This window comes from Saimiri boliviensis, chromosome 4 (genome assembly GCF_048565385.1).
Source record: "Saimiri boliviensis isolate mSaiBol1 chromosome 4, mSaiBol1.pri, whole genome shotgun sequence".
Taxonomy (NCBI): Eukaryota; Metazoa; Chordata; class Mammalia; order Primates; family Cebidae; genus Saimiri; species Saimiri boliviensis.
Window position 1 is genome coordinate 21,040,188 of NC_133452.1, and position 17,477 is coordinate 21,057,664.

At 40.9% G+C, this 17,477-nt stretch overlaps 1 protein-coding gene across 1 annotated transcript in view; it reads right to left on the minus strand.

Moving 5' to 3' along the window:
• The window catches only part of UST (uronyl 2-sulfotransferase), a 321,994-nt gene that overhangs the window by 170,811 nt on the left and 133,706 nt on the right, over positions 1-17,477 (minus strand). Inside the window, exon 2 of the mRNA XM_003926823.4 lies at positions 17,412-17,455. Within this exon, the coding sequence (XP_003926872.1) occupies positions 17,412-17,455 (44 nt within the window). The remainder of the gene's footprint in view (positions 1-17,411; positions 17,456-17,477) is intronic.

A 17,477-nucleotide genomic window follows, 5' to 3' on the forward strand; every position in this document is an offset into this window, starting at 1 on the left:
ATAGCTTCAATTCCACTGTTGCCTGGACTGAATGCAAGTGAAAATACTAATCCTACCAAACACAGAGATTTTTTTTCTCTCACATTATTTGTTGTGTGCACATTAAAGAAAATCTGTTTTTTGTCTTACTGTAATAAAATAAATAAAACATATTCATTATTCTTGCTTTAATCCCATCTGTGGTTAACCAACTTAGAATAACTTGAAACGGCAACATCAGAGGTCAGAGCACGCACTTTTGAAGGCTTACGTAACTCACACTCTTCTTGTTGCTGTAACTCTTAGAACCCTTCCTCTGTATTTGCACAGGCATACTTGTGTGCACATCAAACCCACTAACTCATACCACACTGACAACTGACTAGACTTTCATTAATCCAAAATAGACTAGGCCTGTACTAAGCATTTTAAATGGTTTCTTTCCATTAATTTTCTCAACAACCCTATCAAGCAGAATCCTTTGTTCATGAGGAAACTGAGGCTAGCAGAAATTCATAAATATGTCCCAAATCATACAGTAAGAAGCAGAGTCTTCAAGTGAATGTAGGTTCCCTAAGCTTCAGAAATTAAGCCCTCAACTACTATACTATACCTTCAATGACAAAAACCACAATCACTTTTGCACCAACCTAATACAACGGCAATTAAGCTAATAATATCTCTTCTCAGTGACCATCTTGTATCTGAACACATTTGGAAACTTTAGAAACATCAATTAGATAACCCTCATACCTTGTCCATTAAGGAGACAGATGACAAGCCCAGATCAGTTATTTTTGCCTATTTTTTTTTTTGCCATATTCCCCCATGATGAAGTTAAATTGTAGCAAACTATCATATTCTAAACCAAAGGACCTGAAATCCTCATAAAACTACAGTCTGCACATTTCTCATGATTAATGCCCTGACATACCACTTCACTGGCATATCTTTTTGGCCAAGGGGAGGAAGGCATCTGGTTTTGAAGAGGAAGAAAGAAATGGGAGAGGGATGAAGATCAAAGCCAGGCAGCTAAGTGACTCCGGGCAAGAAGCGTCCACCTCTCCAGATCATCTGTGATGCCCCACATCCTATAGCATCGTGCTAGGGGCACTGCATCGTGGAACCATGCTGGATGGGGCTTACGTAACTGCCAAGTTCATTCTGGATACCTCTGACTCCCAGATGAAAGGATTCCTCTAGGTACATATAATTAGTACATATCCATTAAGCCAAAAAAGATGTATAAAATCTGTTCCATATCCTCGAGGAATTACAATACAGTTGGGGAGATAAAAATATATGCATACAGGTAACAGTACGATGTATAATGATGTGTGCCAGCTTGTTACAGGAGAATATTATAAGATCAGAAGTGACATTCTTAGTCTGCTTTGTAGTTTTGCACACTATGATCTCTAACAGGAGCTCGACGCTGCCTTCCTCTTAGAGGAGATGGAGTCCTAAGATCATGTATTCCTCAAGGACAAAATCAGGCTCTGATTTTGGCAGGAAATTATACTCTCAAATGGTACAGGGATGGTACAAAGGGTTTTCAGGCTGTTTTCCACTTGGCCCCTTCCCTGGGTCTCCTTCTGGCTGGCTTCATATTGTTCATTTTTGTCTCATGTCCAACACAGATAGTATAGAAAGTAAATGGCTCCCCAAATTTCCCCTTAATGGGGCCTGGGGAGGTAAAGGGAGCCAACGGGGCATCTAGGTGCATCTCACCCAAGGGAAAAGCAGTGGGGAGGGCCCTGCTGGTTTTGCTCTGCTCTAGGTTTTAGGGGGATACAGTGACTATTCCCTTTACAAGGGATGGAACAAGGGGAGCTCAAGGTCAAGATGTGGGCGTGAGCCTAGAAGAGAACTGCCAGAGTCTCCGTCCAGTCTGCCTTTCACTAGGCTTTAGGCTTCAGGGGCAGAGGAGCCCTATAACTGCACATAATCAAGCCAGCCTGGCAGAGCAAGAGGCCACGTGGGGGTTCATTTGCAGGGTGTCAGGGACCTGGAAAGAGAGAAATAATGACTCAGAGGTTTGGAAAACAGGCCACTCCATCTGTACCCATCAGTGCACAGCCAGCACCTTATGGCTCCCAAAGCACTTCTATAAACGTTAACTTGATTTCCTTTTCCAAAAATGTGAATGTGAAGAATATTGGGAAATCATTACTTCCTATTTTGTAAGTGAGAAAAACAAAACTCAGAGAGAGACAGTGCTTGGCTTTGCCAGGATGAAAACGAGGAGGAATGGGAGCTGGGACTTGGATCAGCATCTTCAAACTCCTGCTGCTGATGTCTTCCCAACATTGAACTTCTGCCTAGGGCAGCTGCAGGAGGTGGAGGCTTTAAGCCCTGCAAGATGGGGGAATCTGAGCAGGAGCAGCCCACTGAATGCTTTGGAGACAAGCACCAAAAATTACTAAATTGGCCAGGCGTGGTAGCTCATGCCTGTAATACCAACACTTTGGGAGGCCAAGGCAGTTGGATTACTTGAAGTCAGGAGTTCAAGACCAGCCTGGCCAACATGGTGAAACCTAGTCTCTATTAAAAATACAAAATTAGCTGGGTGTGGTCATAGGCATCTGTAGTCCTAGCTACTCGGGAGGCTGAGGCAGGAGAATCACTTGAACCTGGGAGGTAGAGGCTGCAGAGAGTGGAGATCACGTCGCTGCACTATAGCCTGGGTGACAGAGTGAGCCTCTGTTTAAAAAAAAAATATGAAATTATAAATAAGAGTCAATAACCACTAACTAATATTCCTATTGGAAATATTTTTCACCCATTTTCTTATTTTATTATATATATAATTAAGAATGATCTTATTGGATTCAAGAACATCAGCTCCAAACATTAGCTATCCCTCTGAACAACCCTGCACTTTTCCTAATCCATTGTGGATTCATCATCCATGAATATATATCAACTTTTGTGGGGACTGATTTATAGTTTTGGCCTGTACTGTCATTTGGGCAAATGAAGTCCAGCTGTTTACTATCCACCACAAGAAGCAAAAGGACTTTCAATTTGTCTTTGATATATTGTATTTAAGATCTGAGGCACACTGAGTCTATTTAATTTCAGACCAAAGATGTGTTCAAGGCCTTGGTGAAGAGTTTTGTGTGCATGTCAATCACACCACTTCTGGTTTTATAGACTTTGATGATTTTCCAGAGTCAATGTCTCTCCCGACAAGAATCATAATTAATTTAGGCTTTGCTTCTACCTCCCAAGATCATTTTGGTCCTTAGTTTCTGAATGTTCTCTGGCCAGTTATGCCTCTCTTGGTCTTTCTTGAATAAAACTGCATAGAATCTCTCAGACATAGATAAATCATAGCTTGCACAAGACACAGTGATATTCGGGGCTCCAGGGTGCCCAGTGCTTTGACAGCCTCTTTGGGCTATAGTACTGGGCTGGGAGGAAGCCCCTACATTACAGGTGACAGAGACTCTGAGCTTAATACTGTGGTTCAGTAGCACCAGAAGAAAAATTAGAGTCACCTGAAAACTCAGAGCTTTCTGAATATCTCCTCTTCCAGGTCACCAGTAAAAATGTTACAACAAATCAAATATTGATAAATAGTGCCTGTCTCCACTTCTCCACCTGTCTGTCCCCATTAGATAACAAAATGAAGTTGAATTAAGTTCATTCAACACATGTTCCCAGGGGGAAGATCACAGGCCACAAAGGAAACACATTTTCTAGAATAATTGTATGCTTTCAGAAAATTTGAAAATGATATTTTGTTAACATGATAAAAAATGTGTTAAACTAAAAATTACAATTATACTCAGTGATAGAACATTTTTAACATTAAAACTTGAAGCAAAAGAGAGATACTATCTATAATGATCATTCATTCGCTTGACATGTATTTATTGTCAAATAAATAGGTACATGTCCTAAATGTGGAGGATGTGATGATAATTAATACCTGGTCTCCCACCATGGACTTTACATTACTTAATGCCATTCTGGAAAATGCTAATGTGTGTGAAGGCTCCAGGGAATTTACATAACTGGAGAAAAGTACAAGGATAGACTGGGGATCATAGAACAGTACGTGAATAAATTTACAAAACAAGACAATTATTTGTTACAAAGGAAATGAAACAATAAGCAGGAAAGGAGACATAATCATAATGGCTCAGCTGTCACTCCTGTCTACCTAGTCTCAACAATAAAATCACTGGGCATTGATTTAGCCCCAATGACATACACCTAGGCAAGAAGGATGGGTGACAGAGAAGGGCGCTGGGGGTGGTGGGCGGGTCAGTTGCAGTGAAAGAGCTAAATCCTTCTCTTCCACAGACAGTGCCTAAAGCGGAGTGAAATCTGGAAGCAGCAACATAGCAGGTTAACCAGGGTTATGAAGTTAATACCAAAGACCCAGATAAAAGAGCAGGAAGTGATGTGCAGGGCACTGCTAGGGGCAACTGTTTTTCAATGAGGCTTTTGGTTCTGTAAACTCTGTGGGTTATGTGCCTGCACAACTTTGATTAAACATACAAGGACTGGCAAAATATTTGCATCGAATGTGCAGAAGGCTTGAATATTATTAATATACTATAAAGACTAGACAGGCTTGTGAAAAATGATTCATTTTAGTTGCCCTTGCATGGTGGCATAGTGGGTGATTATTTTTTCCCGCTAGTCTGTAATTTTCTGTACTTTCCAAACTAAAACACAATAGAAGCATGCATAATTTTTAAAACAAAGAAATGATCATGCAGTCAAAGAAAAAATAAACAAGCAAAGAATTAGGTAGCTATATTGGGAGCTGCTAAGATGATGAAGTTACTACAACTTTGAAAACCCTGAGGCAGCTGCTACTCTGCCAAGGAATGGTGGCATGGGTTTTAATTTGCTAAAGCAATTTCTTGATTAAATATGTTTTCCAACAACAATGCACAATTTTAAAATTTCATGCTTCATTTAAAGCCCTTCATTTTTGTTATATACAGCCCAGCCCCAACAACCAGTTAAGCCCATGATTGTATCTAGTGCTGGTTTGGATAAGGCTTGGTGAATATCTTATCACTGATAACTGGCCCCTGGGGATTGGGGTGGGGAAGATACTTGAAGAACAATTACATAAACCACATATTTTAAAATCTGTGGTTTCATAGAATTTTTTAAACACAAAAAAGTGAAAGATGTGCTTAATAGCACTAAACATTTGTGGAGGAAGAAATGAATTTGTTATGTTCTTCTTGGGCAAGAGTAGACATATTACATGCTCATAAAATTGATAAATTTAGAAGGACTGTGTCTGAACTTGGACATGGATCTCCACTGAAAGCTGAAATCTCAGAAAGTGGCCAGCTGGACTAAACACTTCCACGTAAATGGTTTAAAAACTGGGATGAGTGTGAAGTAAGAGTGAAGTGAGAATACAGATGACTTTGGGATTAAAAAGCAATAACCCTATTATATAAGGTTGATTTGTTTTCCTTTTTCAGATTCTTTCACCTTCTAAGCTATTAATTACCCATCTCCAACAGAATACCAAAGCATAAAGTTCTTTATAGCATACATTGGTCTCAGAAGCTCTTAGAATTATTTAAAAATAAAATATTCATGTCATTAATTTTCCTATCACTTGCAATGATCAAAAAAATGAGAGGGTGGAAGGTACTCTTTGAAGGTCATGTTCATCAGAGTGAAACTGATTCCTAACTCCCAGCCTCATTCTGCCTTGCTAGGTCTCTCGTCCTCTAAACCTGATATATTTATCATGAATCATTAAACACAAATCTATGACCCAGTGCAAATGATTCTTCCATAAAATGAAAAGCAGTTTCACTTTTGTACTTTTGTGGGATAATTTTTTTTTAAATTTTAAAAAAGGACTTTGAGCAAAGTCAGGTTTGAACACAGAGAATAATATATTCTTAAGGAAAAACAAAATGGCAAGGGATTGTGAAAGGCCTTGCTTAGTGTCCTGAATTAGCCCAAAGGCATCAAAGCAGGGGTAACTACAAGACCTCAACGTTCTTATAAGGTAAGAGATTCGCATATGGTATGCCATCTGGCATGTAATTGCTTTGAAAATTCCAAAGAAGCCAGTTGCAGTGGCTCATGCCTATAATCCCACACTTTGGGAGGCCGAGGCTGAAGGATTAATTGAAGCCAGGGGTTCAAGGCCAGCCTGGGCAACAGAGTGAGACCCCCATCTCTACCAGAAAAAAAAAAAAGTATCTGGGCATGGTGGCACACACCTGTTAGAAAGCTGAGGCAGGAGGATACATTGAGCCTAGTAGGTCAAGGCTATAGTGAGTTATGCTTGTACCACTGTATTGCAGCCTGTGCAACAGAGCAAGACTGTGTCTCTAAAAAAAATTAAAAATAAAAAGGTAAGGCTGGGAATGGTGGCTCACAGCTGTAATCCCAGCACACTGGAGGCCGAGAAGGGTGGATCACGTAAGGTCAGGAGTTTGAGATCAGCCTGGCCAACATAGTGAAACCCTGTCTCTACTAAAAATACAAAAATTATCTGGGCGTGATGGTGCATGCCTGTAATCCCAGCTACTTGGGATGCTGAGGTATGAGAATCACTTGAACCTAGGAGGAGGAGGTTGCAGTGAGCCGAGATCGCACCACTATACTCCAGCCTGGGCAACAGAGTGAGACTCGGTCTCAAAATAATTACAAATAAATAAAGTAAAAATCCAAAGATAATAGGGTGTGGGGTAGAGTGGAGGACTGGAAACTAGGTTTGCTCTAAGTTACAGCAAACTGAGTTACTTGAATCTACATCAGGGAAATAGGTACAGAACCAAGGACCCATTTCTGGGTGCTTACCGTGAGTCAGGCACCATGCTAAGTGCATTCTAGTGATCTCATTTCAGACTCATAATCCTAAGAGGCAGGCATTACTATCCTCTTTTAGAAATAGAAAATTAAAGCTCAAAGAGGTGAAGTACTTATTTTAGGATATCTAGGGTAACTAGTGACACAGCTAGGATTTCAACTGAGATCTGATTCTAAAACCCATGCTTCTCCGTTTCCTCCCAGGCACCAAGAATGAACAGGAAAGACAGAAGGAAGCATACAGAAAGTTAATACAGCCCCATGTTTTCAGCCTAAGGGGTGGATGAGTACATTGGGAATATTGGATATATATTTTATTAGTCTCACTCATATTTTGTGTTTGGAATAGTTCGCAATTAAAATATAATTGAAAAGTTAAAAATAAAGAAGCTTCATCATTTCAGCCTTAGACAAAAATAAGAAAGTATCATAAATTTCTTGAGAACGCCAGTTCTTTGTTCTTCAAAGAAAATCAGACACCATGAGTTTTGACCACATCGGATGTTCTTTACAGAACAATGAAAAGCAGCCGTGGAGCCAGGGCACCCTCTTGGCATGGCTCAGACCACATGGAAGCATGCTAGTCAGGGTGCCCCGCACACAACACAATTTTGTGCCAGAGATTTATTTGCTTCTTGCAGGTCCATACAGAGAAGAGGAAAACCAGGTAGATGGCCATGTCTATATCCTGAAAAATAGGTTTTGAGGTTTGGGAGATAGAAACAAGAAATCCAGTTTTCTCTGAAATCTACTCTTCGAAGCAAAAGTGATGCTGACCAAAGGAGACTGTACACACACAACATCCAGCAATTCTGCCCTCTGGGAAATGGGGACTTCTGGCTCCAGAAATCTTCCCCAAGGTCACCAATGCTTAGCCAAGCCAACTCAAGGTCATTGTACTCTCAATACCTTCTGTAGGTAATTTATCTACTATGATTATAATATATTTGAGTTTTCCTCTTTAAGCTCAAAGCAAGGAATGGACATTATGGTTTCTTTACTAGAAAACATTAGACCTTGTTCTGCCAATGTGTCTCCAAGTCTAAAGAAGTGATTAAAAGGGAAAAACAAAACAAAAATGTATAGGAACTTGGTGATAGTTTTGTGTATTAGTCTGCTCTCATGCTGCTGATAAAGACATACCCAAGACTGGGCAATTTACAAAAGAAAAGAGTTTGATGGATTCACAGATCCACGTGGCTGAGGAGGTCTCACAATCATGGCCGAAGGTAAAAAGCACATCTCACACGGCAGCAGACAAGAGAAGAGAGCGAGAATCAAGTGAAACGGGTTTCCCCTTATAAAACCACCAGATCTTGTGAGGCTTATTCACTACCACAAGAATAGTATGGAGGAAATCGCCCCCATGATTCAATTATATCTCACCAGGTCCCTCCCACAACACTTGGGAATTATGGGAGCTACAATTCCAGATAAGATTTGGGTGAGGCCGGGCGCGGTGGCTCACGCCTATAATCCCAGCACTTTGGGAGGCCGAGGCGGGTGGATCACGAGGTCAAGAGATCGAGACCATGCTGGTCAACATGGTGAAACCCCATCTCTACAAAAAATACAAAAAAAATTAGCTGGGCATGGTGGCACGTGCCTGTAATCCCAGCTACTCAGGAGGCTGAGGCAGGAGAATTGCCTGAGCCCAGGAGGTGGAGGTTGCAGTGAGCCGAGATCGCGCCATTGCACTCCAGCCTGGGTAACAAGAGCGAAACTCCCTCTCAAAAAAAAAAAAAAAAAAGGATTTGGATGCGGACACAGCCAAACTGTATCATATTGTTAAGCACTAGGCTGAGAAGTCCCTGTAGATATAGGGACACTTTCTTTGAAAGAAAGCAGACTTCCTTACTGTTTTTCTTTGTTGCCTTCATGACCCTCCGTTGTGTTGCAACGGGACATCTCTCTTCAGTAACTTTGTTGTCAGTGAATTGTCACTGAGATCCTTTCCAAAGAAAGATATGATGCAATGTAATATGTTTTTTATACAGAAGATAACACAATTTGAACAGTAGAAATAAATTTTAAATAGATGAAATTGGGGAGAATGTTGTAATAACATAGCTAAAAACATGAGAATGATGAGAAAAAGTGAAGAATAAAGGCTGGAGAAGAAACCTGAGTAGCACAGAAGGTTGGGAAAAAAAAATTTAAAAATGCACTGACAGTATCCTAATGATAAACTTCTAAAAAAGGTGTCAATGTTTCTTAAACCAAATAATGCCTAAAAGGCATAATACTTAATAGTATCCTGGTAACTGAAGATATTAAACTCAATCCATTTGTACTGCTACCTGGGGCTGCTGTAACAAACTACCACAAACTTGGTGGCTTAAAACAACAGAAATGTACTGTCACAGTTTAGGTCAGAAATCCAAGCAAGATGTCTGTAGGGCTGGCTCCTGCTTGGGGGTACAGACGCATGGAGAACCTGCTTCATGCTTCTCTCCTGGTTGCTGGCTGCTAGCCATCCTTGGTGTACCTTGGTCTGTGGCAGCATAACAGCATAATGCCAATCTGCCTCCATTGTCCCTATGGCATTCTCTTGTGGGTCTCTATCTCTGTGTTCAAATTTCCCTCTTCCCCCCCTTTTTTTTTTTTGAGACGGAGTCTTGCTCTGTCGCCCAGGCTGAAGTGCAGTGGTGCAATCTCAGCTCACTGCAATCTCCGCCTCTTGGGTTCAAGCAATTCTCCTGCCTCAGCCTCCCAAGTAGCTGGGACTACAGGTGCATGCCACTATGCCCAGCTAATTTTATTTTGTATTTTCAGTAGAGACAGGGTTTCACCATGTTAGCCAGGATGGTCTCAATCTCCTTATCTCATTATCCATCGGCCTCAGCCTCCCAAAGTGCTGGGATTACAAGTGTGAATCACCACACCTGGCCCCAATTTCCCTCTTCTTATACAGACATCAATCATTGTCCACACTACTCCATTATGATCTCATCTTCATCTGCAAAGAGCCTAATTACAAATAGGATCCCATTCACAGATTCTGGGGTTAGGATTCAACATATCTTTTGGGGAAACACAATTCAGTCCATGACACCATTCAAAACTGGATTTGTGACTAATCATTTCTTTCCTACTCGACAATTATGTGGACACCATTGGTCTCTGTTACCTAAGCTATATCACCTTTTCTCTTTCTTTCCTGTTAAAGCCAAGCTCCTCAAAGCAGTTCATATTTCAGTTTCCCACCCACCATTCTTAAAACTCCTCCAGCAGTGAGGCCCATCCCTTCTCATCCTTTCCATCCTAGACATTTTTTTGTAAGAGATGGCGTCTCACTCTGTGATCCAGGCTGGAGTGTGGTGGTGCAATCATAGCTCACTGTAACCTCCAACTGTCTGGGCTCAAGTGATCCTCCCACCTGAGCCTCCAAAAGTTGCTGGGATTAGAGGCATAAACCACTATGCCTGTCCCCATCCCAGGTTATCTGATCTACTTAGTTCCTCCTACTCAAGCTTCAGGACTCGCACCTGGAAAAAAGGTCAGGCTGAGCTTCCTGTGTTCGCCTTGTGTTGAGTGTGCATCCTTATCAAAGCACCCAATAGCCTACTTAGCATACTTACTATAGGAATCTATTTGCCAGCCTGTCTTTTGGCTGGACTAAACTCACAGAGGGCAGAGACTGTGCATTCTGTGGGATAGTCTCAGCACCCAGTACAGAGGCCAAGACAAATTTGATGCATACTAAACACTTGGATGAATGCATGGTGATCTGCATATAGTCATTTAGGCTGAAGAATCTATCAATCACAGAACCATGTGCTCTCAGTCTTTTATTCCATCAAACTTTATGATGCAACCAGATTATAAGCTGTTAGATGACAGAGATCATCTTCAATTTTTTTTTTTTTTTTAGACAGAGTCTTGCTCTGTTGCCAGGCTGGAATGTAGTGGTACAATCTAAGCTCACTGCAATCTCTGCCTCCCAGGTTCAGGCAATTCCCCTGCCTCCACCTCCCAACTAGCTGGGACTACAGGTGGGCACCACCACACCTGGCAAATTTTTTGTATTGGAGTAGAGATAGGGTTTCACCACATTGGCCAGGATGGTCTTGATCTCCTGACCTCATGAACTGCCTACCTCAGCCTCCCAAAGTGCTGCGATTACAGGTATGAGTAACTGCACCCAGCTCATCTTCAATTTTTTAAAATGTCTTCCTGATCCCTTAGACTAAGTAGGCATTCAACAATTAATACTAAAGGGAAATTAGCTTCTGAAGGTGTGGGTAGGAAGGACTCACCTTTATTGAGCAATGGTTCATTGCCAAACACTGCAAAGCACTATACAATTATTATCTCAGTTCATATTACTCCTCCTCATTCATTTGGAAATTGCTGGCTCAGCATAATAATTGTAAGCCGTCTTCGAATGAACCCATTTTACAACAGAATTTTGAATACTAATATTTTATATGCAAAAAATAATGTATTTTATATATAAAAGTGCCTTTATATACAAGTGTAGACATCAGTCATGTACCTGAACCCTCAAAATACTATCAGTATCCACTGAATCTACTTTTAGTTTTTTGGATTTTATACATTTCAAGCAGTTCTAACTATTTGCATGGATTAATATTTTATAACTTCATTCTTTCTTAGAGATGTTCTAAAGAAAAAGAGAAAATATACTTTTTTTTTTAAAAAAAAGAGAATAAAACTCATTCTACCTTGCAACTACCGTATGGGTCCAGCAGACTGTTTAAGAAAATCTAAAATCCATTATGGAATCTTGATGATTTTATTATTCTTATATCTTGAAACATTTTGTTCTCTCATCATCTCAGGAATAATTACCCACCAGTTATATATCAATTATTCCCAAATAAGCTTTAAAAAGACTAAAGTAATAGAAAAATATAAGAACAATGGAATGTATCAGGACACTGCTGTTTAGTAGAATGTTTCTTGATGATGAAAATGTTCTATTTTTTCTTGTGCAATACAGTAGCCACTAACTGCATATAGCTACAGAGAATTTTAAATGTGGCTAGTGCGATGGAGAAAGTGAATTTTTATTTTTTAAATTTTAATTAATTTAGATTTAAATAGCTATCTGAGACTAATAGCTACCATATTAAACAGGGCAGGCCTAGGGGAATGATCCATTAGTGAAATAAATTGTCACTATTGCATCATCCTCCAGATTTCTTACTGTGTTTCCCAGAGTATTACATTATCTTTTTGGAAGATCTAAAAGGAGAACAGAGACACCACGTTTGCAGTTTGTTTTAATTTTCATCGAATAGAGTGGAGCACTTAGAATTCTGCATTCTTGCCTGTAATGACAAAAAGAAGAAAACTGACAGAAAGAGTGATGTCACAAATAATAGAAGCATCAGAGATGAATGCAAGCCACCAGACAATGGTACTGAAGACTCTAATGATGACGATAAAATTGATTATGGAAACAGAACCGCAGACTCTGACTCTTCAGATAATGACATCATAGATTAATTCTCTTAAACTCTCTAAAAATATTGAATGAACATTATTTTCCAAGGATTAAAAAAATTGCTATTCTTATACAGTCAATCATTCAATAGGAAGGATTCCCTCAAATATTATTTTGTGAAAAGGACCAGGACCATCTTGTTTAGCTAAATGAATGTGGGATGGTATTCTTTCACCTTTTCAAATTTGTACACCAAAATTTACTTCATATACAGTTTGAAAATGGTCAGGTGCTGAAGGCAGGTAAGTATACAAAGGTTACTATAAGAAAACAGATAAAGTAGGTGTGAAAAAATTCACTGCATTGATTAAAAAAAAAAAAGAAAAAATGAAGTGTCCTTTGAACCCAAATAGTAAATGGTGATGACTATTTTTTTCTGGCATACTGAAGGGTAAAATTTGTGTATTGTACTAATCAATGTACCAGATTGCTTATTTAAAAGTGCAAAAATTTAGAAATAAGGTAGAAAATTATTGTATTTCTACTTGAATTAGTAATCTTGAAATGGCTAAAAACATGGGCGCCGGAGCCATATACACAGCCCTGGGCTGGAATCCCAAGTCCACACTTTACTTAGTATGTGACCTTTGGCAAGTTAGCCTGTCCCTCTAAGATCCCGTTCCCTCATTTGCAAAGTAAGCATTTAAAAAAGACTTCCTCTCTGATATCATGTATAGAGATTAAATTTTGTATGCAAAGTGCTTAGCATGCTGCTTGGCATACAGGAAAAAACAGACACAGTATCAGCTATAGATATGGATGGTGATTATATTCTCTTTAAGGTGCTTAGAAAACAACTCTCCCCTTATCTATGGGATTTTGGAAGCTAATGTATGTGAAACGATATCCACATCCTATTTGTTAGCAACACAACTTATCATTGCTGCTGCCTGCTGCTTGCACCAGGTACCCATGTCCCAGGTGAAGTGAAGCCAAGGAGGGAAAATGTCAGCTTCTTGGGTCTGTGGACACTGCAGATAATGCTGCAGGGGACAGAGCACTGAAGCCTTTTCAAACCAACTTTAATTTTCTCTCATACCAGAAAATTTCTTTTTCTGATTTTTAGATCCAGCAGGTGTTACTTTAATGACCTCAAGTTATGCAGAAAAGTATAAGGAACTGGGTAAAAACTTCCCCAAATCTCACCACTTGGAGAAAACACTATTACCCTGTCCAGGCTTGTCACTATAGAGGTATATGCAAACATATGCATGTAATTTTAAAAGAGATATCATGCTTTTGTTTTTGTGCTTCCGATTATCTTTCTGCTTCATTCACTGGAGAGCTCCATGCTCATTCTTAATCAGTGCTCTAACCTTAAGCCACTGCATTCTGTGTCCATACAAAGTAGTAGTAAAATGTGGCAACTGAAAGAAAATTTTAACATCGACCTTCGAATAATGGCTTAGCTCAAAACTGAGGTGAGCCGTGAGGTTCAAGTGGATTTTAAAAACAAGCGAAAATCAGACGCCTTTGTTTTTTTCGTATGAAAACATTGGAGAGAACGAGGACCGGGGCCCAGTATGTGCTGTGTGGCACACCCCATTCCCTAAATGGCTATTACTTGTGGAATGTGAAACTTGTGAAATTGAACTTCTAATAAAATGAGAACTCGCCTGTAACCTCAGTATATTTTCAGGGTTTAAAAATCTTATTCTATCTAAATCTCAACTCTTTCAGTCTTGGCATCAAAAAGTTATTTTTGAGCGCTAAACAAATATGAAAAAGATGGGTCTGGATTAAGTTTTGGTTTTCCCTGCCAGGGTGAGGGTTCGCTCCAGAGGCCAGACATGTGTGAGTCCTTGTCCTCTGCATGCCACCCTGTCCCTGGATAAGCCAGTGGTCTGTAGATCTAAACAACTGAGGCCCCACCCCAGGGGATGCTTGAGGGGCCTTTATCCGGAAGTCTGACCTCATCACTTCTGGGATTCATTTCCACCCTGCCAGAAGCAGTAAGACGGAGGAGAAGATGTTCACAAACCAGTGTTACTTTTACCCATTGTTACATTCTTCTTATGGCTACTGCTTAGAAATTCAAGAGTGTTTTTGCTACTCCAATCCCAGATAATGAAAATATACTGAAAGATTCTGTAAACTTCTGCTGATTTAAAAGGATTACGCTCAATTTTCAAACTTAGGAAAGAGTTTATAAAACTGGATTGACTCTAAAGGGGTCTGAATAATCTGCTATAACCTGATCACTTTTTGCATATTCCAGGGGGCTTTAGCTATGGCATGAGGGCGATGGGGGGGAGTTAAAGAGCAGACTGCAGGGCAGCGGGAAGAGGCACAGCTAGGGAAGACCCTGTGGGAGAAGGCGAAGTGAGGCCAGCAAGCAGTGAATCCAGACACTGACCCTCCCAGCAAAGAGGCACGCAGGACAGACAACTTGGACATAGCAAAGCCAGCAGGAAGACCAAAGTGATGACTCAAGCTGGCTGCCAAGGAGAAAGTTCAAAAAAAAGCAAGTTTGTAAAAAGAGGATCTGGGTCTTCAGACCAGGTAAAACCCTGTTTATCAAGCCAGGAACAAAAAGCCATTGAGGAAAACAGCTGATGGGTCCCATTGGCAGAGCCACCTAATCCCGCTCCCTGACATCATGACAGGGCAGGGGGCTGTGGGGGGGGGGGGCTTCACCTGGCCCCTACCTGGGAGACAAAGGGAGTCACTGATGGGGACATCTACCAGACCTTTGGCACCATTTGTCTTTCCCCCTCTGTTGTCCCTCCTAGGCAGGTGATTGACCCCTCTAAAAATGTTTTCACTACAAGAAAACTTACAATGGTGAGTCATGACTACATTAATAAATAAACTTTAGCTAATAAGCCATATCATTCTCTCTAGGCTATTAACAGTGAAAACACCACAGAAAATGTCTGAGGAAATGGTTTTCTTTATATTCATGGCCTTTAGAACAATGGCTCTCAAATGTGAACCCCAGATTCACAGCATCAGCATCATATGGGAGCTCGAGAGAAATGCACAGTCTTGGGTCCCACCCCAGACTCACTGAATCAGACACTCTGGGCCCAGCAATCTGTATTTTAATAAGCCTCCAGGTACTTTTGATGCAAGCTAAAGTCTGAGAATACTGGCTTAGTGAAAAACCTGGGATGGAAGCCAGAAGACCTAATTCAGATTCCAGCTCTGGATTCCATGGTCTAATTCAGTGAAATTTAATGAATAGTCACGATGTGCCCCTGTGCATTGAGGCTAATGCAAGAATGTGAGGATACTGAGATGAGTTAGACACGGTCCTTATCCTGAGAAAGAACGTAATCCTCTATATTCTTTTGCTCCTCTAGAATGGAGGCTATTTTTTGTTGTTGTTCTTGCTTTGTTTTGCGTTTGTATTTCTACTGCCTGCAGCATCGGAGTCATTCAATAAACAGGTGGTGGATGAAGTGACAGAACCATTCGATGACTGTGATAAATACTGCTGTACCTCTCATCAATGATTTTCATGTTTCTGCAGTCTAGTTAACACTGGCCACCCTTGATTTACTGTTTATTGCATGTCAGTGTCAAGTGCTCATCAGACATCAGCTCATTCAATCGTTTTAGGGGTCCTGTGCTGTGGGCAGTATTTTTAGCCCCACCCTGCACATGAGAAACTGAGCCTCAAAATATTAAGTAGTTCATCCAATGTCACACAGCTAGAAAGTGGCAGCACCAGTGTTGAATCCAGAAATATTTTCTTCCAAAGCTCATGCTCATGAATGTGGTGGTCGTCTGACTTTGGGGCTGATTTGGTTTGGATCTGTATCCCCACCTAAATCTCATGTCTAATTACAATCCTGAGTGTTGGAGGGGCCCAGTGGGAGGTGACTGAATCATGGATTCAGGTGGTTTCTCAGGGTTTAGCGCCATCCCCATTGGTGCTGTTGTGGTGACGGTGAGTTCTCATGAGATAGAGGTTGTTTAAAAGTATGTGGCATCTCCCCCGATCTCTCTTGCACCTTCTCTAACCATGTAAGATGTGCCTGCTTCCCCTCTGCCTTCCACCATGATTGAAAGTTTCCTGAAGCCTCCCCAGAAGCTGAGCAGATGCCGGCATTATGCCTCTTGTATAGTCTGTGGAACTGTGAGCCAATTAAACCTCTTTTCTTTACAAATTACCCAGCCTTGGGTATTTCTTTCTAGCAATGCAGGAACGGACTAATACAGGAATATATTTCTCCAAAGCCTCTAAGGTTGGTGGTTCACTATCTTCTCACCGTGGATTCACAACTGCATTTTGCAGGCATCACCTTAAGCGGTCGAAGACTAAGAAAACCAAGTACGGGGAAAGCTAGAGTGCTTGCATCTATGCTTTAGGGTTTCACAGGCCAGACAGAACAGTAAGACTGACAGATAGGGGGTTGCCAACTTCTTATTTTGCAAAGTACAACCCCTTCCCAGGTACTGATCAACTATCCCCATCATTTCCTACAAGAAAAAAAAATTATGTCAAGAAAGTACCAGGAACAGAAGGTTAGAATAAAGGATAGTTGATTGCATTGCATGTATTTTCTTATACACAATGATCAATTTGTTCTAGTTTTCTCGTTTTTCAATAGATTAGCATTTGGTTTTCATTGAGCTCAAGAAAGTAAACAGTGTTAGGGAAACTACATTAAAGGACCTTTCTGCCCCTTAAGTCAGACAAAACTGCTTACAGGAAAAACAAAAGCAGACTCACAGGCCAGGCCAGGGCAGCCTTGAGGAGGTACTGGCAGAGCCTCGAGTGGAGTATCCCAACCCAGTTAGGCTGCAGAGAACAGGACAGATGTGATTCTAGCCCCAAAGCCCAAAAGCATGGGGAGGCCGGGTGTGGCATCACACCGTGGGCCAGCATCGATGCCAAGGGAAATGAAAATGAGGTGCAAACAGGAGAAGCTGCCAGAGGTCTGAAGTCAGTCTCAGGCTCCAACGCCTTGGCAGCTACAGCCACTGGTTCAACGATGGCTCCTTCTCCCTGTCATCCAGCCTAGCTTCATGCTCTTCTGCTTCCTCCATGTTAGAAGCTAAACATGAATTTCATATCTGTCATCTACTGTTTCTTGTGAATGATTCATGTCCAGGAGAGATCTGTTCCTGCTTGTTGGAGGCTGTAAGTACGACAAAAGAAAAAGGGAACTTATATCCCAAGCAAAGACCTTACCTTACTAGGAGGTGGTCCATGGTCATCCAAGTAAGTGGAATTTCCTAGAAAATAAAAAAGTTGATG